The 21,439-nt window shown below is 37.4% G+C and overlaps 1 protein-coding gene across 1 annotated transcript; it reads left to right on the top strand.

Moving 5' to 3' along the window:
* The first annotated feature begins 553 nt into the window (after positions 1-553).
* LOC117300234 lies at positions 554-20,161 on the top strand. The gene is made up of 2 exons (XM_033783960.1): positions 554-1,138; positions 20,051-20,161. The coding sequence occupies exons 1-2, from the start codon at positions 845-847 to the stop codon at positions 20,159-20,161; spliced, it is 405 nt and encodes a 134-aa protein (XP_033639851.1). The 5' UTR covers positions 554-844.
* Positions 20,162-21,439: the final 1,278 nt, after the last annotated feature.

Here is a 21,439-nt window from a genome sequence, read left to right as displayed (position 1 = left end):
GGTTTAACAATGGGTAATATCCTCAACTGAACCTTTTTTCATATCTGATGCCAGAAGTGAGATGTTATGATTTTCAAACTTTCAGACTGTTAACTCCTAGAAGTTTTCTCTCCAAAAATTAATTGGTATTCTGCAGTGAACATGTTGTTTACTCTTTCTTTCTGAGTTTCTGTATTCTGTAGCGAAGATGTTATATAAAAAGCTGTGGGTAGGTCTCTGATCTCTTCCACCATGGTCCGATGGAAAACAAGAATTCTGAAGATGTTTATGTGTTTTATTTAGGACAGACCTTCTATGATACATGATGGTACCAGCAAAATCCGAATACATTTGTTAAATTTAATCACCAAGAAAAGTGGAGTGTTGGTATTTTTACTGGTCATGATTACAAGGCATCCCATTGTAGTAGGCCTATAGTCTCGTTCTCGTTTGCTGTATATGTAAAGCTGGTCAGGCTTCCTGTGTACTTCCACTGGTTCAAGGGACTCCAATAAGGTTTTCCCTTCCTGTTTCACAAGCGACATTGTCATTTCCCATTTGGAATAGTGTGGATTGTACTCAAGATCCTGGATCTGTGATTCTACTGTATCACTTCCTCGTACTGCATTATCACTGGATACTATGCTGCCATAGATTAACACATTGTTTTAAGTATTTCTCTTTAAAGAAAAAAGGCTGTGCTGCACAAATCCTGGAGCTGTTTTCCTTTGTGATTGTTGCCAAATTGAAGCAATTGTATTCAACAACTTTCAAGGATTGAGTATAACTTTTGTACTTTTATTAGACTAAATTCAGCGCAAAAGGATTTTATATACTAGTAGCGATCAGTGAGATATTTATTACGATGCAAAACGGCGAGAAATCACTCTCTCAGTCTCCGCAACGGTCAAGCAAGATGCCCGGGAATACTGGTAACCGGTTCAACAGGGGAGCAGGACAGCATGTGAACGGAGGGAGCTTGTACCGGCGCAACATGGCAGGGCACCCATTGCCTATGTACCACACGGATGAGTTTTACCGGAATAATTTCTTTCGGGACGGCATTTACCGTGATTCATACAGGGACGATTACCAAGAGTTGCACCGTGAAGACAAGGGAATGAGCTTCCAGCGTTCTCGTTACAACCAACGTCACCAGGTACCTCATTAATTACAGTCTCATATCATAGTTCATGTCTTCTGATTCATGTATATTCCAAAGGTCACTGAGCACAGCCAGACATTTCAAATCTGGTGAATCAATTTGAAAAGGCGATCATAAACAAGGAGTTAGACGCAGAATAAAATCCATTTTTCTGAAGAGCTTTTTTTTATTCTCGATGAAGTAAAGTTGATTAATTTTTGGTTTTTACCCATATACACCGATGTATGTAGCACTGTATACTCTGTACTTTCCTGAGTCCTGTGAAAAAAAATCACAGGCATTTTACTCGGGTGGGATTCGAGTAAAGTTTAACGCAAATCTTTTTTTTCCATTTCATACAGTATAAGCATAATTCTTAACTTTAGGAGTAAAAGACGGAGAAGTCCTGACAATTTTTATAAAATAATAAACCACAAGCGCCCCCCTCCAGCAAAAGATGTTGGCAAAATACCAGAGACTGACTGACAACATAGGGCTAGTTGGTAGAGCATCGGTACGTTAATCTGGAGGTCATTGATTCAATTCCTGTTCCAGTCATTTTGTCTTTGTTCATCAACCACAATATGTATTGCCCATATAACATACATGTTATCATGAAATGGCATTGTTGAGATTAAGAAAGGCTTTTTCATATTCATTTATATGTATATATATATTTGTGACTTAAAAAAAAAGAAGCTGGGCAGTTTGAAATCAAAACGCAATACAGCGGGCACTGATATTTGAGATGTGTTTGTTTCATAGAGATTTCTGTCATCAAATTCTTAACAGAAACCCCTGAAATATTTCACACTAAATTAAAAATTGTGCATATTATTGCCATTAAGTTCTGTTCAATTCAACTGGACATTTATTTCCATATTGCAACAAGTATTAAAAAAAAAAAGTAATCAGAAAGAAGGTCTGTTGATCAAAGATATAAAGATTTTGCCATTACTAGTTTGTGTAGTTGCTGTTACTCTCTTCCTCCATATGTTATTATTAATAACCTCCCCGCTTAAATCTGAATTCCAAGTTTTTCCAAAAATCTGCAAAACTATGATACATTGCCTTTAAAAGTGGTTAAAAGCCTGTATCATTGACATCAGCTTTTAATTACAATAAATTTTACTGTGGCCAAATATCATAAACACACATATAACTGGACGGTTTAGCTCAATCGGTAGAGCATTCGTACTGCATCAGCCTTCTTCTCGTCTCCCTAACCATTTATTTAAACATAACTTATTGTATTTGCATGATTAGAAATTGTCCTTCATGTAAATTTACTGCAGGCCTTTTTTGTATACAGGAGAAGCAGCTCTTGAAACTGAAATTAATTTCCTGTCCATACTCTTTCTTTTTTTAGTCATTTGCTTCATTGACATTCTGCATTCGTTTTGGTTCTTCGTCATACCGACAACCGGTCCCAGTAACTTAGTACAACAATGCAGTCATTGAACAGTAACAAAAGACAACATCTGATCATGTATATTTCCTGACTGCTTTTGTTTTTTTGTTCAATTGACTGATTGCCTCACAGGATACACATGCCTCATTTCGCAACAGAAAATTGAATCTGCTAGATTAAAGGAAAAGGTCATGACTAGGGTGCTCCCCAGGATTTTGTCAAAACTGTGGGGCATTTTGGCCCGGCACGCTGAATTAAAACAATGTCTTTGGAATGTTTTATACTTTATGGTTTATCTTGGTTTTAAAAGGCCCTATTGTGCAATCTTGAACATTCCATGATTTTTTTTTTCTTGATGTTTTTTGTGTGAAAGTGCTGAATTTGGCGGTAAGCAGAGCCATGAAATTGCGCCCAGCTGAGTTTCTCTTATTCGCTTGGCTTTGTGTGCCATAGAAACTGAAAAAATTGCACTGTACAAACATTTTCATGTGGAAGGTAGGACTAGAAGGGTAGTTTCTACTCTTATCAAGTTACATGCCTTATAATAATCCAATGGAGATGGTTTTCTTTTTTAAAGATCAAGTTACATTACCCTTTCAGAATGAACTTACATTTCTGTTACCAAAAATACTGAAAACCTGGTTAGCTCTGTAGTGTAGGTTTCATTTTAGGAAAAGCCATTTATGTTTGCCCTATTCTGAAAATCCTGACAAATCACTTAAGAAGTTATTGAAAATTAAGTTTAAATTATGGCAATCCCTTTTTAGTCAAGCTGTGTATACAAAAGATTTCAGGTTGGACAAAATAAATTTGATAAGAGCGGGATTTGAACTAGAGACCTCCGCATTAGTAGCAAGAGCACTGGCATGTTGATGCTGAGTTTGCAGGTTCAAACCCGCTCTAGCCAATTTGGTTAAACCTAAAACTATTCAAGATTTGCTCAGTTAGTATACCTTGAGGGTTATTACTGAAAAATGAAAATAAATACTTAATTTTGGATTTCTATTAATAAATAAATTTGAAAATTTAATATTTGATTTCCATACTTAAAATATGAAACCATGTAATACGCAGATGGTTTGGTAACAGGAGATTAAAAGAATTTTTTTAATTTTCATTTTCCATTTCAATTTTAGAATGTGTACTCCTTCACATCTTCTCACCCCCTCCCCCTTTCATGGAGATGAGTACTCAGACTATAATTAAATGTTTGCTTCATCAAGTTGTTTCCAATTTGTAGCTCTGCTTATGTTGCTCATAGGATGTTTCTTGATGTCATAAACACCATCATATTAAGCAACCTCAGACCTCACTATTTATTGTGGGAGTAGAGGAACCCCAGACTGTTATGCAGCCTTAATCTGTTTACTCTACAACCAAAGTGTATTGATAGTGGTATGATGTATGGACATGAGGCTTATACTCATGGGTTGAGAGTAAACATGCATTACTCAGCCATTACACAGGGTGATGTGTTGGTGCAGACATGGGGGGGGGGGGGGGGGGGGTTAGGGGAGATGAGGGGAAAGATGAGGGGAAAGATGAGGGGAATCTGAGTAAGGCCAAATAAAAGAAAACACCAGTTATTCGGCCGGTTTTTTTTCCAAAAGGATGAGGATGAGGCATATTTTTTTTCTATTTTTACCAAGTAAGGTTTTATGCTAATAATTATTTTGAGTAATTACCAATAGTGTCCACTGCCTTTAACCTGTATACTGACTTATTTGCAACAGCTTATGTACCCGACCCACCCACACCCAGCATCCAGGGGCCTATACATGTATATAAAAACCATATGTCATCTGTTATTATATCTGTGTATATGTTTGTACTTGCATCACATGATATTCTTGTTCGGTCACATTGATATTAACCCTTGTTTCCACCGGCCATTTCTCCTCCTACATCAAACTATGTTGTATAGTTTAACTGGAGCAAGTTAACAGACTGTATATACTTGTGCACTTCTGGATTCGTCATTAATATCAGACCTTTTCATTGTTAGTGGCAGTGCTTAATCGCTATTCTTTCAGAGATATAATTCCTTTTGCTAACAGTACGTATGGTTCCACTATTCTCAACTCACTCTGTGAAGAAGTTTCGGTTAGCGCAGAAATAAAGTCTTCGAATTCAAGCGATTGAAACAAATTTCTAGTTGTGTTATCTTTGTATCAACAAAATACTCAGTTATCACCAGATACATATTGTACATGTATGTATAAGTTTCAACGAGAAAACACCTGCTTAAAGAAACGTTTAAGAAACTTGAAAATTGATCTCTCAATATTTCTACCCATGACTGAAGGAGACTCCTCCCACTTGAAAGTGATACAACCAATCATCATTGAGCCTATTATTGACCTTTGGATCCCTCATGACCTCTTGTGATTAGTCCAGACCTACTGAATTGTGAACTTGGGCTTCAGAAAGTATAAATTGTGTGACGACTCTACAACGCTTTAAAATCATAAAAGGTGACATTTTCAGGTTTATTGGTTTTTGGTGAGTTCAGCTGGAGGTGAAGTTGACAGCTTCACAAAGAGCATAATGGATTCAATGTACATGTTTTATCTGGTAAGTTTAACTCATTGATCATTATATACAATATTCTAGTCTGTTTAGTATCATCATGCTTGCCAGAAACCAGTTCATATGGTCTGTAAACACTCCCCTGTTTGCCACGCCCACTTTATAATTACTTGCATTGAGCCTGGATTGATTGGTCCCATTTTATACTCATTCATGTCACACCATTAGAATTTGAATCCATTGGAGAGTCATATGAAATTAACTTGTAACTGGTATATCAGAACACTGTGATAGCAGCAATGAATATCTAGCTAGAAATGAATAATACATGACATAAAAATAAGCATATTCATGTACTTGTAGCCCCCCCCCACTCAAGATTTGCCATCAGCCCTTAAGACTTATTCACTATGCATGCCAAAGATCTCATATCAATTGAACACTCTTTTAGCCACACCCCCTTCTAAGATATACCCAATCAGAACACTTTGAAAGTTATGTGTACTACACAGTCCATTGCTACAATACAAAATCATGCACACATGTAAGCCCCGCCCACTCTAAAGTTTCCACCAATCAGAGACTCTCAGGTGGCCTGATAGACAGACTGCAGTTAGGTCAAGTTCTCCTGCGTTCACTTTCAGGTCATGGGATCAGAAGCCATGGTTTGGAATTTATAGGGTGTGTGATAGGACAGGTGATAAGAATACCTGAGTAGATGATCTTTCAAACCCAGGTGAACACCTGTTAATTTGGGTTTAAAGGGTGTGTACAACATTGGTTGCTCACTGATTTGGACATGACTTAAACGGTGGTATAAAGATTGTCATGGTGGGTAACCTCCCTTGAAATAGTTTTGCTTTTAGGAAATGGGTAAAACAATTGTTCTTTATCATGCGTTTTCTAGCCAAAACCCGATGTCTGAAAGCAGGCCTGTATAGACGATGTGACCTATGTTTACATTCAAACTGCCCTCTGTTGACAAAACACTATATACGTCATGTTTCGCCGGGCACTGAGTTGCGTAGTCATAGTAAGATTGCGTACACTTTCTAGCTGGCTGCCAAAACACAAAGGTTTTGCCCGGCGGTATGCGCGCGAATCATGTTATGGTTTTCGTGTGACGACAGAGGTCACATCGTCTATAATAATTAATACCTTTAAAGGATTTGGGTACCTTTTCAAAATGTCCATAGATTTACATTAAACTAACAGGGTTTGAAGATAATGGTAGTGGAAAGCCTCCCTTTAAATATTACTAACTGAGGTGCTGTAGTTTTTGAGAAATGAGTAAAACAATGTCATGAAAATACATTTGTAAATGATTAAAATAATTTTCGTCTCATGAGACGAAAATTATTTTCATGACATTGTTTTACTCATTTCCCCAAAACTACAGCACCTCAGCATGTAATATTTTCAGGGAAGCTTTCTACTATCATTATCTTCAAACTGTGTAAGTTTAGTGTAAATCTGTGGACATTGTATTTTTGTCCTACAAAAGTTACATAGACCCTTTAAAGGGAGACTACAACATTTATTTATTGAGATTTTGTTACCCAAGGTATGCCCGAACTGTTCAAACCAGGTTCCATACTTAATCCATTTGGTTCATATTTCATGATGCATGATTAATACTTACATGGGAAGTTCACTTTGAACATTAACAACATGGGCCCAAACACCTTGGCACTGATAAGTGCGACACTAAGCAACAGTGGCGTGTGAGCGTCTAACCCTCAAGGGGCACTGAAACACCACTAAAACATTTGCTATTCTATATGAGAACAATAAGTTTACGTATAATGAAAATGAACACAAAATAAATCATGTCAGTTTATGCATATACATCATTGTTAACCATATGATTGCAAACTTCTGTGATGTCCCAAATTATCAACATTTTGCACTTCTTTTCAGGACTGTCTCCTGAATTAGTACTTTTCCAAGGCATTGGTTCATCTTTTCTACTTTGATTCTCCATGAATGTTGTTAACTTTGTGCATTCTTTATCATGTGTACAAAAGCGAAGTTGTTTTCAAAGATTTCCATTGATATTCCCAGCTGCCTTTGTAGTGCCTATTTATAACTGACCATTTTAAAATTGTAAAACTTGTTTGCAGACGGTTGTACTGCAAGCACTTGAATTCATCTGTTGACAAAAATGTACTATAAACATACCATCCGACCCTTTCTTTTTAAAATATTTAAATAAAAACATGTTGTCATATAAAGTAGTATAATATTCATATTTTACAATCAAAGGAACACATTGCCTTGGATCGGTTCGAGTTGGTCTTTGAAAAGCGTTTTTGTAATCGTTTGTTATAAAATGCATATGATTAGAAAGATATTTTAAAAGTAGAATATAATGATTCACACAAGTATCACTTGAAATTGCGTGGTTTTCCTTTTACTTCGTCGACAAACATGGCCGGCCATTTATGGGAGTCAAATTTTTGACTCCCATAAATGGCAGACCATGTTAGTTCGCAAAGTAAAAGGAAAACCACACGATTTCGAGGCAAATGTGTGTAAATCATTATATTCTACTTTTTAAACATCTTTCTAACCATTATAACAAACGGTTACAAACGCTTTTCAAAGACCAACTCGACCGATCCAAGGCAAACATGTTCCTTTAAGGTTTTGTTCTACCAAACTAATGACTTTGGTAAATGCTACTCAACATCCATCATTTTGTTCCGCGACCCTTGCATGTTGTAGATACCATAAGAAAAGAAATCCAGTTTTACTTTAAAAATATTGCATAATTTTTTAGATGGGTTTTGTTGAGTGTTTATGTTTGTTGAGTGATATCTGCCTGTAGGGCTATTCGGGCCTCTACCTGCATTTGTAACAGAGAAGTTAGGGTATGCTCACTGTACATGTACAAGGAAAGTGCGTTACATTTATGCATGGTACTGTGTATTACAATCCTGTGACCTCTTGTTGAACCACACACCATTAAACATCCAGGGGCGTTGTCAATAAACAACAAGAAAAAGGCATTTGCGAGTTTTGGCTTTAAAGGATTTGGGTACTTTTGTAAATGATTAAAATAGTTTTCGTCTCATGAGACGAAAATTATTTTCATGACATTGTTTTACTCATTTCTCCAAAACTACAGCACCTCAGCACGTAATATTTTCAGGGAAGCTTTCTACTATCATTATCTTCAAACTGTGTAAGTTTAGTGTAAATCTGTAGACATTGTGTTTTTTGTCCTACAAAAGTTACATAGACCCTTTAACACAGAAAGCTGAAAGCTGTTTTGGGTTCTCTAGTTGCAGCATACCATATTTTATTTATGATGTACTTAGCGATATGGAGAGTGGGTCTTATGCTGCAACCATCTTTTTCACTTCTTCGATACAAATGTATGTATTCCAAACTGAGGCTTAGGGGAAGGATACCCAGTCTGGTTCTGCTGTATTTGTCTGATAAAGACCGATAATCTCCTTAATATGGCTGTTAATTAGCAGACAGTGTTCCGTAAACCGTTGTTCTAAGCAGAAATTAACACAAAGTCACATATTATTTTTCTTACTTTTTGGCTGGTAACCTGTTTCTGCTGAGCAAGTTTTTTGTGTGCTAAGCAGCGTTTTTTGCCAAACTGCTTCATGAATTTCAGCCCAGCTTATCAACAATTTGAACTGATCTCACATTAAGTTTGGCTTGAAGCAAATCTCTTTGAGAAGCAGTTTTGCCCTCTGTGCAAGACAGTTAAATGCTTGATAGGATTGATTTGTGGCACATCTCATTAGAAAACAAGGTTACCTGACTAATCCCAATTATTACCCTCCAATGTAACATATGTTCACAGCCCGATAGTTTTTTGAGTTGCTCACAATGGAATTTAGTTGGTCTACTTTTTACACGTTTAAAGACCCTTGTTCGTAGGATTGTAATGTCACTTAATTCTACAGTGACAGCATACAGGGTGTGATCAGTCGCACAATTCTCAATGGTCACATTATTTTCTTGCGCAAATCTCGGATGTATTCAAACATTTTTGGGGGGAGCTTGTTCCCATGTAAAAATGCTTTAAATAAAGGAATCAATGTGGTGCAGTGAAGAGGTTTTCAACTAGTGGTTTAATCCCAACGAGGCCTGGTTCTTGATAATTTTACAGAGACAAAGTCTGCCTCGTTCTCACCATATTACACCTGTACTAATGCAATTGCATTGGCTCCCAGTTAAGTTTCGAACAGTTTACAAAATTCTTCTGTTAACTTTCAAGGCTCAAACATGTCAATCTCCTGCTTATTTATCTGAACTGTTCATCATTATTCCCCTACTCGGACTTTACGATCATCTCAACAGTCATTGCTTTCTGCTACTAGAGCTTCTTCCATTTTTTATGGCCACAGATCTTTTTCTTACGCCGCACCGTTTCTTTGGAATAGTCTTCCTGTGCATATTCGCCAAGCTAATACTTTACAATGTTTTAAGTCCTTGTTGAAAACTCATTTGTTTAAAGCTTCTTTTTTGTAATTTGCCTATTTGTATCTTGTATCTTTCTCTAATTGTTTATTTTATTGTTTCTTTAATGCGCTTAGAGGCTTTTGCATTAGGCGCTTTACAAATGTCTTATTATTATTATTATTATTATTATTATTATTATTATTATTAGTTGAAAACCGATTCAACACACTTTGATTCCATTCATAAATACCTTTTTGGTCAAAAACATCATAACTTTTTGGTCAAAAAGTAAAATAAATGCAAAAATTATAATTGTTAAATGATTTCTTTCAACACAACACCCCTCCAGCTATGAAATGGTAAGGCCCTCCGCCGCCCTCGGGTAAACCACTCCTTATTAGGGAATGCTGTGCGCGTCGCGCGTATCGTGTGATATGGCACAACTGTTTCAGCCTTTGCTCTCGACCAATAGGAATGAAGAAACTGTCTTATAAGAACAGGTGCAAGGTCGCGTGTCACGCCCATGAATTAACACTTTTTACTGGTCATAATCAAAGGTTTATACACACCCACGTGACGCGCTCTCCACCAATAGGAATAGCGAAAGTGTCTGAGGTATTTATGAAGTGTAAAATGTGTTGAATAGTAAACCACAGTGAATTTTTTTATATAAAATAAAATAATTGAATTGAACAACTTATAATTGTGAGGTATTTGTTGGGAGTTTTTAAACAAGCTCATTGTATCAATGGCTGCTCGTTTTTTGTTGACAAAAACAAAACCAAAACTGAGACTAGAACTATGATTATCATCTGGTAGAAGTGTTTTCTGTCATGTGCATCTATCCTCACACAGTATTCACTGATACATCCTATTATTTTTTATGACTGGTGCAGTTTTAAAGTGACCTAATCCTTTGTGAATATAAACCATATTTCCATTTAAATTTCAATTAAAAGAGCATGCTCCCAACCAAAGCTGGGCCGTCCAAAGTGTAACATTCATGTTACAAACTATCTGACATTTAACAAACTTCTAGTGTGTCTTGTTTTTTTAATAGACATTTCAATGTTTGGAAAAACTCTGTGAAACATTCAATAGGTATCCATATTGGATGGGCCTATGCAATATTATATTCAGGAGCGTTGCTGCAGTAAAATACATTGCAAAATAATGGATGATGCGTGATGCGTATTCCACCAAATGACAGGAATCAGTGTGTGTGTGGTATACAATATATATATTGATATAACCCCAGTTTTTTCCTGACAGCCACTACGTGAGTGTATGCTCATGCCTTATTTATGACGTGTTTTATCGGTAGTTTATGATGTCAAATATCCAATTCCCCTTGTAGGGGACATACTTCAGATAACTATATATGGAATTTTACAACGGAGCGAGCGTCGAACTACATTTTAGGAACCAAATTGTCATAAATTTAGATTGTGACCTAAAAAAGAAAACAAAGTTGCCTTTACAAACAACTAATAACAACTAGGAGGTAAATCTTAAAGGAATACGTTTTTTTTAAAGCTGAAACTGGTTGCCAGCCAAACTGCCATGATAAAGTATGTATGCAGGCCTAGAATACTATCTTTGAGTGGGCAAGGCTATTTTCATTTTGAAAAGGGGTACTTGCATTTGACAATCTTAAAGTCTATGAGAATTTTTGAAAGGGCACCAAGGCCAAGACAAGGGCATTGGAGGCCATTGCCTTCGGTGGCCTCGTGAAATTACAGGTCTGATGTATGGCTAGTTCTCTACTATACTTAGCTAAGCCAGCTATTTTTGCTAAGCTAAAGTATCTTAATTGACTCGCTTTACCTGATGTCGTCACCCATTCAATTAAAAAAAAATTGAGTCAACTTCCCGGTGTATCTTGGACAACATTCCTGTGTATTAGTTGAACACCATATAAATGTTCTTTACCTGTAATTTTTTTAAAATTTACATTAGTGCAACTAGGGTCAAGGTTGTGTGTAAAACTTTCCTGGGGGTTTAACAGAATATATGATTTTCTGTGACTGGTCCAGTTTTAGTCTTTGCTTTCTGTTCTTTCTTTAGTAAGTGCTATATATATTATATTAAAAATAGCAATAATAATAATTTAATACATTTCCCGTGGGCCCTCTCCATCTGAGGATGTTCAAAGGCACAAATTACATTGAAATCTCATTTACAATTACAGCAAATTACAAACAATAAAACTTCCATCAAACTCACAACAAAATTGTATAAAATTACATCAAGTTACACAAAAATCATAAAAAGAGACACCCTCACTCATATTAGGGGGAACAAATCACAACAATCGGGTCATAAGCCTACTTGACCAAGAAATCCTTTAACTTAGTCTTGAAAGATGCAGCGATAAGTCCCCTGACCCCCCCCCCCCCTTAAAAAAAATAATAAGGTGGTAGTGCATTCCACAACTTTAGAGCAGCCGAAACATTGGTGCGATCATCAACTAGGATACTCAAGTAGTATAATAACGTGCCAGTAAAAGTTTCTTTAATTAGTACAGTGCTAGTTTTAATTAAGAAAACCTAATGATTTAATTCACATTTCCTTTTTTTACATGTACAAGGGGTCAGTCAGAACTGATCATTTTAAAAAGGCGATGGCACAAGGTTGACATGTATCAGCTCCAACACTCATAGTCCATGGAGGGCCGGGGGTTTAGACATCTCAAAGGAACGCGGGATATTTCCCAATAAGGAAACCGCAGAGTGGATTGGGTTTGACGGGACGGTAATGAAAGTTCCTTCCTACTCATAGCGTCAATGGTCTTGTCATTTGTGCCTTGTAATGGAATGAGTGTAATATGTGTAGGTGTTGGGCAGGGTTATTAAACGCCGACGTGGTTTGTAACAGTCCTGTCTCATGATGGAACCATCTTTTGCATAGGGTAGTAAACTTGAGGCTGATTTAAAAAAAAATTGGTGGGACAGGCCTGGAATTGGTGCCCCTTCAACATTTTCCCATAGACTTTACAATTGTTCATAGAATGAAAGTTAACTTGTTGAAATAAAGGCAACTTGTTCCCTACCTTTAACTTTGAAAATTTGTGAATAAGATATTATACTACTTCTTTATAAAGTGTGTAAATCCGTATAATAAGCTTGTAAATTGTAGCGAACGTGAGACACCTCCTCCCCCTTCCCAGTTCCCTCTCTGATTGCTTTCGAAGAACTTAAAGAGTTTTTGATCTAAACGCCTACCCCTCAGATAAAAAACAAATCTTGGATTGAATCCTGCCTGTCTACCATGCAGTAATGATGGAGCTCTAAATTCTTATAAACAAGTTACCAGACCATTTTCCAAGTTTCTATTTTGTAATGATGAAAGAGAAGAAAGCTGCCCGATCTGTGATAAAAAGTAGTACGAGGTGACTGTAACATGTGTAGGTGTAGGGAGGTTATTAGATTACAGACTGTGGTTTTGTGGTCAGATATACCCAGACATGAGGAGTGGGTGAGGGGTGAGGGGGGAACCTGTCAAAGTAAATGGGCTTTGATATTTTGAGTTTGTAAGTGGAAAAGTGTTGTACACTGAATGCATGCTGGTGCTTATCCATCGAATCCTATTACATGCTATGTTAAAGGTACTTAATGTAAAAGAGCGAACTTAATGTAAAAGAGTGAAAATTTCACTCTCTTGTCCAAGTGGGGTCAGTTTCACTCTGTTGAGATTGAAAGTCAATGTGTATCACTCTTTTTGAGTGAAATTGGAACAAAGTTCACCCTTAATAGAGTTGAAAGTATCTGCCTTTTACCCTAAAAAGAGTTGTCCGCCATATAGCTCTTTGCAAGAGTTGTATGATGGACAAAACTAGTGGTGTTTCACTCTTTTACATTAAGAAAGGAGTAAAGATTGGTTAATACTCTGTTAAAGTTACTTGGTGAAAAGCACTGCAGCTGTTGGTGGTACACATTTTTGAGAAAGGATTCCCATCAAAGTAATATAAACTTGAAAGAGCCCATGTTTATGTTTACTGGCCCAATGCTAAAATCACTTGCCCTCTGGCTTGCGGTGCCCTCTGGCTTGCGGTGCAGTGTAAAATTTGAGCCCTGCACAATAACATCATCAAATATCGATACTGTGTTTTGCCACTTAGTTTCGATAAATGTTTAAGTTAGGTCAATAAATCAGTAACTCAGTACCCAAGGGATAGTCCAGAGTTTGCAACTTTTCTGGTCAAACAAAGTATTAATTTCTGTCATTCATTCATTATTAGTTTATTCTTCAAAAACAAAATTCCAGTGGTGACCAAAGGCCGAATTACAGGAAAATATACAGATATTAAAAAGTAGAACAAATTACACTATTACAAAGTTTAAGACATAATTGGTTTAGGAGAGCAAACATTTTGAAAGAAAACTCTTATTAAAGGCAGTGGACACTATTGGTAATTACTCAAAATAATTATTAGCATAAAACCTTTCTTGGTGACAAATAATGGGGAGAGGTTGGTGGTATAAAACATTGTGAGAAACAGCTCCCTCTGAAGTGCCATAGTTTTGGAGAAAGAAGTAATTTTCCACGAATTTGATTTCGAGACCTCAAGTTTAGAACTTGAGGTCTCGAAATCAACCATCTAAACGCACACAACTTCGTGTGACAAGGGTGTTTTCTTCTTTCATTATTATCTCGCAAGTTCGATGACCGATTGAGCTCAAATGTTCACAGGTTTGTTATTTTATGCATATGTTGAGATACACCAACTGTGAAGGCTAGTCTTTGACAATTACCAAGTGTCCACTGCCTTTGAATACTACTTTGGGGGAGGGATGAGGCTCTCAAACACAGTTCTCTCCTTATGATCTGAAAAATGCTGCAAACTTTGGACTGTCCTCAGAGCAATCATAAATTTCCTGGTCCAAAGTTACCGCGCAGACCCCACTGAAATGTTGCGTGCTCCGCATGAATAGATCTAAGATGCCTATCCTCACACTGTCACAGATCGTGTCCTTTGTCAGAAGACGTATTTGTAAATCACGCGTATGACTTCAAGATCCTCCATGTGGAGGCTACTCTGAGACACCAGGGGCCTGGCCTAGATGCAACTGATATGAGCAGTCTCTATGAGGAAATTATTGTGCACAATCTAGGACAAATTCTTTGGACATTTGAAACCACTTTCTAATAACCGGTTTCTATATCGTATTGATAGGCACTATATTCATACAACTGTGTTCACATAATGAGTGCCCACACATTCAAGGGATGTATTACAGTACTGCTGTTTGCAGGTTGAAATCATGGTTGTGCCATCTGTATTTTTCATGTGTACAACTGCATGGAATGAAAGTGAGGCTGGAAGGGAGAATAGCTGGGGGGGGGGGGCCCCCGATGGTATCATGTGAAACCATTCCATTCCAACAAGGAACTAGACAATATTTTGATGGGGAATGACAAGGGGCTGCCCCGGTGGAACTGTGTCTTGCATTTCACATCCTGATAGGGGAAAAAAAAGTGGCTTCCAAACTTACTTAACTCTTTAACCAAAACCCAATTCTTTTATGGTGATTTACAGAAAGTTGATTTGATTATCTTACATTTGAGCTTGTATTTATTAAATTATTTGTTGGTTGGGGGGGGGGGATACAGAAACATGTTAGAAAGTGTAAATTCAAACTAAAAATGATCAAAAGTTTAACTTGACTCTTGCAGAGCTTTTTGTTTTTTTAATTTCACTGAATATTGATTTCATTCTATTTCATTTCGGTCCTCACATGTAGAGCAAACATCTCTGTTTCCTCTGGATATAACCGCAGGAATTTATGACTCTTTTTAAAAACGTGACCGTAGTTTCCTAACACAGCCCTCTAACCCCTTTGTGGTTTCCAAAAACTCTTGTTTAACTTCAGTACAACCTCTTAAAATACTCCGCTAATGGCCAGGTGCCACTTGAGGCTCCATGTATGTACTTGTTGTACAGGGATCTTGAAGACCTGTGAAGGTTTTTTCCCCAAGGCCTTCTTAGATTTCAGGACTCATTTTCAGGACCTTCCCTGTCTAGTAGATGGTATTTCAACTTGTAGATAGTAACTTCAACTTTATTTAAGAAGGTAGAATAGTGTAACGCATGGTATACTCAGTATTTTCTTCGGACAAGTCGTTAATGCTCAGTAGCTAGCTTTCCTCGGCCAAAGACTGCTCTCGCGCGAGGCTGCTGGCTCCCCAACTGCTCTCCATAGTCGCGAGAACAGTACTCTCGCTGGGGCGAGAGTAGTAGTCTTGCGGGGGCTAGCAGTCTCGTGAGAACTTTGGCAGTGACACAAGAATTGTAGAGAGAGTTGGAACGCTATCACCATGACAAACATTTAATGACTTGTCAACAAGTCTATACTTTCCCGAGTCCTGTGACAACTCTCCCCAAAAATAATCTTACAGTACAGTGCAGTTGTTTATGTTGACCCCCTACACACACTGCAACAATTTTAACTGTGAAGTTAATATTTTTCAAATTATTATATTTGGGAAACAGAATAAGTCATCTTGGTTATTTGATTTCTAGAGTCTGAATATTTGTTGTTACTAGCGTAGAATATAAAGTATTAATAGAAGACTTTTTTTGTAATCTTCTTAATTAAAGTACAAGGTTGGTGAAATGATGTTAGAACTGTCTTGTCTGTTAAAAACACTACCATGGAAAAACTTCTGAGCGATTTACTGATGCATTTCCCCTTTGAGGCGGTGAAGAATCGGACATGTTTAAAGGTATATTACATCATTTGTTTTCAGGGGATATTAACGTCATTCCCATCTTCTTGTTGTCAATTAACACAACATCCCAACCCCTCCTGCCCCCAAAAACAAACCCAAACAAAAAACAAAACTGAAAAGCTGATGAAATTTAGGTGATCTCGTTTAAGTGCAAACTAGGGACTTTGTGCATAGCTTGTGCTTCAAATTTCTTTTTTTTTGTTGCAATAAGAATATGTTAATAGTGTAAGGGTTCTTCAAATGATACTTCACTTTTACAATATTTCAGATGGAAATTTTTCCCTTGAGGATCGGTTCTGGTATGAACTGTAATAATCAGTGAACTTTCAGATTCTAATTTAATGTTTTATTTGTTATTTTTACCAACCATCTACTATAGTCTTTAAGCATGTTTGATCACAACGTAAATTATTAACCGTACAATCCATTTGTTTTCCCCGCTGTAGAGGATCATCATGTACATGGGTGAAAAATGTCCGGCATAAATTCAATCATGTTTTGAATATTTAATCGGAGTATAAATAACCGGCCGCTGCTAGAGTAAGGTGTGCGCTCCTACGGGAGTCGCAGGTTCATGGAGTGACTTAGCATATAGATTGCCAAAATGAGTAGCAACATAATTAGTAGTGTCTAACACGCCAAGCATTTTTTCCCTCCCCCCTGTGATGACTCGTTTGGCATTGACTCAAGATGAAGGACTTGGGGATTCGGACCGATGTATCTTTTTGTCGCGAACATCGTGACATTACAGCGATTGAATTTCGACCCCAAGGTTTTAACTGTAACTAGCAGAAAAATACACCTGTCTGTAATAGATAGAAGGGAAATCCTTTTGATTAAATTTCCCAAAGAGAAATATTGTTTTTGGTAAGGACTGGAAAAATGTTGACTAGTGGTGATACCTAAGTAACCTTTAGCCAATATAAATAGTAAGTGAAGAATTGTATTGTATGGTTTGGATAATTAGAAGTGCATGAACTTTTTTCCAGTAAACTTGGTACGATACAACCATGACTGTGTAAAAATGCATTTCTTTTACAATTAATTAGTTTCAAGCAATGTTATGTTAAAACTTTTGATCACAATACTAGAAAACTGTCCGTACTTGAAATGTTACTTAAAATAACAAAAGTAACACTGGGTTCTTTAAAAAAACAAGACCAGTGTTCTCACTTGGTGTATCTCAACATGCATAAAATAACAAACATGTGAACATTTGAGCTTGATTGGTCGTCGGAGTTGCGAGATAACTATGGAAAAAAAAACACCCTCGCCACACAAAGTTGTGTGCTTTCAGATGCTTGATTTCGAGACCTCAAATTCTAAATCTGAGGTATCAAAATCAAATTCGTGGAAATTGACTTCTTTCTTGAAAACTACGTCACTTCAGGGAACCGTTTCTCACAATGTTTTATACTATCAACCTCTCCCCATTACTCGGTACCAAATGAGGTTCTATGCTGATAATTATTTTGAGTAATTACCAATAGAACATCACAGAATTGGTTTGGCTAACAAAACAGTTGCTGGCAGTGTAAGCACTTTATGTAAACCCTCACCCTGAAGGCTTGGCCATAAGGACTTGCATCAGATTCGCTAAAATTGCTCTGCTACACCATGGAGGGCTACACCATGCCAAGAAATATAATTTTCTTTACTATTAGATCGGTCTTTCCCCAAGAGTATTTTATTACCATTTTGATACAACAGGCGGAATATTGTTCATCTAGATGTAATAATACATTTTTTTTTAAACGAGATGAAAAAAAAATTGATATTAAAACTACATTATTAGAACAATCTGAAGCTGATATCCTGTAACAATAATTTTCATTCAGCAAAGGACATCCTTCTTGTCATCACATCCGTCCGTTTCAAAACTCTATTTCTATCCCGGCCTTAATCATTGTTTGTTTTAATGCCGGTCGTATTTATTTATGTGATGGAAACAATCTTCCCTTTCCCCATGACTACTCAACTTGACACGGTTATGACCTCACGTCTGAAAGATATCTGCACTGCTTTCCTTAACACCGCCACGATCGATGGGATCACCAATGAAAACAGAGAAATTATATTTTGATTCCCACGGTCCCTGACTCTGATATAATTTGATGGAATCGTTGACCCCAAATGGCCAGGGTCTAAGATGGCATACACACTGAGAGTTCACGTACAGTTCCTGATGACAGTGCAGGTCACTACATCAGTAGCCAATGAAGCGCCAGCTTCTTGCTGGAGAAGTCATAGTCTTGTTCCAAGACGCTGTTATCGCTTAACTACTTTGATCAAATGAATGAAACACTTGAGTGCGTTGTCCTTTAAACCTGACTTGCCGACGAACCTCTAATTGTACATGATAACATGTGAGAACTGCAGCAAAGCTATCTACTGCCATGACGTTTTCATGCTTTTGGTTGGACGGTAACCACATAAGAGCATCTTGCACCATGGCTAGAGGAGTCAGATCTCCAGAGGCTTTGAGATAGGAGTTCTAACTTGACATTCCTCTGGCCTTGGTGACCTCCTATAAATTCCGATTCTACTGTAGTCATCTACTGTGACAATGATACTTCTCATCCTCATTTTGTAAAAAAATTCAGCCTTAATTTGGTGACACTGGTTAAAATGGGAAAAGCAAAATGGGTGCCACCCTTGTAAAGCTGTTTAAAACTGCCCCTAGCTTAGTTTAAGAGATGGCGACTGCTCTATGTTCCGACACCCCTATGTTCTGACTACCCTATGTTCCGAAAACCCCATGTGATTTATTCAATAAGGTTAGAGTTGGGGTTAGGGCTAGATAATTACTCTAAGGTTGTCGAAACACAGGGGTGTTGTACAAGAAGGTATCGGAACATAGGGGTGTAACTGAAGAGACTATGACCCTTTTCAAAACCATGGCTTCGGGTTCTGTCGCCTGATTGAAGGTTGTTAAGGAAAGTGCAAATTTTCCAACTAACTGACCTAGGAGAGTAAGCCCAAGCGCAAGCCATGGTTTTTGAAAAGAACCTATTGCCCAACAAAAAGGTGAATGAAATATAACACCTTCAAGTGGACTTGAAGCTGCCATACAAGCAGGTAATACATTACTCCAGCAGGGTTTATGACCCAGTTATCTATAGTATTAAGGTCATCCAGTTACCATGGTAACAACAACAATATTGATACAATATAGTAATAACATAATCACGACTGAGAGAGAAGTATTTATTGAAGAAGCTGACAATAAACACTTCTCAGCGCTGTTTGCCAAGCTGTAGGTGTTGGGTATCATCTTTCAAATGATTGGTTTTAGTTAGGACATTCAGATTTGTTGAATCAATATTGTAGAAAATCAAGTATTAAAGTTGTGTTTTTATTGCCATGGTGAGGGGACATAATTGGAATGGAACACTTATAATCATACCAAATCAGACATATCAAGAAAATATTGTTGGCATCTTATTGTTAAATCTTTACTATGTCATAGATCGAATGTTGTCATAAACTAAAATTTTTGGAATGCAGAGCTGCCATTTGTCCCTGATTTTGCAAAAAATCCCCTGAAAATAACCCAATCTTTCCCTGTTCTGACGTTATGACAACATTTGGGTATGGTATTGTTGTCCCTGTTGAGTGTAATTTTAAAGTTATCTGCTCCAGCAATGCAAAGGTCCTGGGTTCGAATCCCACCAGAGTGATTTGCCTGTGGATTTTAGTTCGCATAAGTCGGGAAAGTACACAGTGCTTAGTACACATTGGTGTAAGTGTAAAAAACAAATTATGATCTCCTTGATTGTTGTACAAGATCTTCCTTATTACAAGATGCAAATGTTGTCTGCTTTAAGAATGCAGCTGTCAAGCTGTGGAGGGCTGTTGGAGAGAGAGAGAGAGGGTCAGCTGACCTCCCCTGCATCCACCTGTATCTCCCTGCCTCACCTACCCTCCTGCATGCATAGTCCAACCCTCGGGTGTCATATTACTGCCAGGATACTGTCATGATCACCAGGTGTCTTCCTTCCTCATTGAAACTAAATAATTTGCAACAATAAGACTTGACATTAGAGTTCTCTTTTGAAGAGGGTTTGGTGACATGTTGGAGTGCTTGAGTGGCATAAAAAATGCAAGCATTAAAGGGAACGTCTATGTTTCGTAATCACTCTTAAAATAAATGGCGATAACAACTTTGGGTTAGAAGCCTACAGTAGTGTTCAGTAGTGTAAAGAATTTTGAGAAAGATTTTACTTCGATCAGTTTTTATGCCCCCAAATTTGAATCTGGGAAGTGGTAGGAAAGATACACTGCACCAACCTGACCACCAAAATCATAATCATTATTATTTTGAAAACTGTAATGGAGATGATAGGAACATGTAAAGCATAATCTTGTTGTTTATTTGCTGGTTGGTTTTATGGTGTGTTTATTGACATCTAGAGGACTGAGAATAAAATATGCGCTTCGAAAAAAAACATTGACAATTTTTCCCTTTAAAAGGAATAGTCTTTGTGTTTTTGTCATTCGCTATAAAGTTTGAAAATCCAAGTATACAACAGGCAGTGCAATATAGCTTAACATGAACATTGAGAATTGAAAATAATTGTTAGTTTAGAAAAGTCAATTACACTTACAGTTGACTTGTGAAAGCTGCAACAACATGCCTTAAGAATGCCCACATGGTTCGAAAGAACTGTACCCACTACCATGGCAAATTGGACAAAAATCTCAACTTACATTTTTGTGTGCATGACTCCATGATTCAATTAGTAAGTGTCATAGTTCTTCAAGAAAAAAACTCTGGATTATCTTTAAGACATCCATTTATAATGGAAGACTTTGTGGCGCTAGGTGGCAGCGGACATGGCATAACATTGTTTATGTATTTCTGAGAGTACGCACATTATATTTACCCTGTAAGCCTGCTGCCACCTAGTGTCCTCAAAGTCTCCCATTACTTTAGACTGGGCCTAAGACTGGGCCCCTGTCTTTATCTGCAAGGATAAAGACAGGTCCCTGCTGCTAGACCCAGTGATTCTATTGGATACAATGATATGATAAACGTGCAGTGACATAGATGCCCAGACAGTCACTGCTGTCACGTCCGCAATAGAATTTGACCGCGTATCTCTATGTGAGATGATTGAGGTCAAAGGTGAATCTACATGCCGGTTTTTGAAGCAGGTCTCTGGCGTTATCACGAGCCTCGCAGTGTGACGCCAGATGTTCAGGCTACCATTACT

The sequence above is a fragment of the Asterias rubens genome, chromosome 15 (assembly GCF_902459465.1).
Source record: "Asterias rubens chromosome 15, eAstRub1.3, whole genome shotgun sequence".
Classification (NCBI taxonomy): domain Eukaryota; kingdom Metazoa; phylum Echinodermata; class Asteroidea; order Forcipulatida; family Asteriidae; genus Asterias; species Asterias rubens.
Note: the sequence above shows the minus strand (reverse complement) of the source record. Positions and strands in the feature narration are given on the sequence as shown.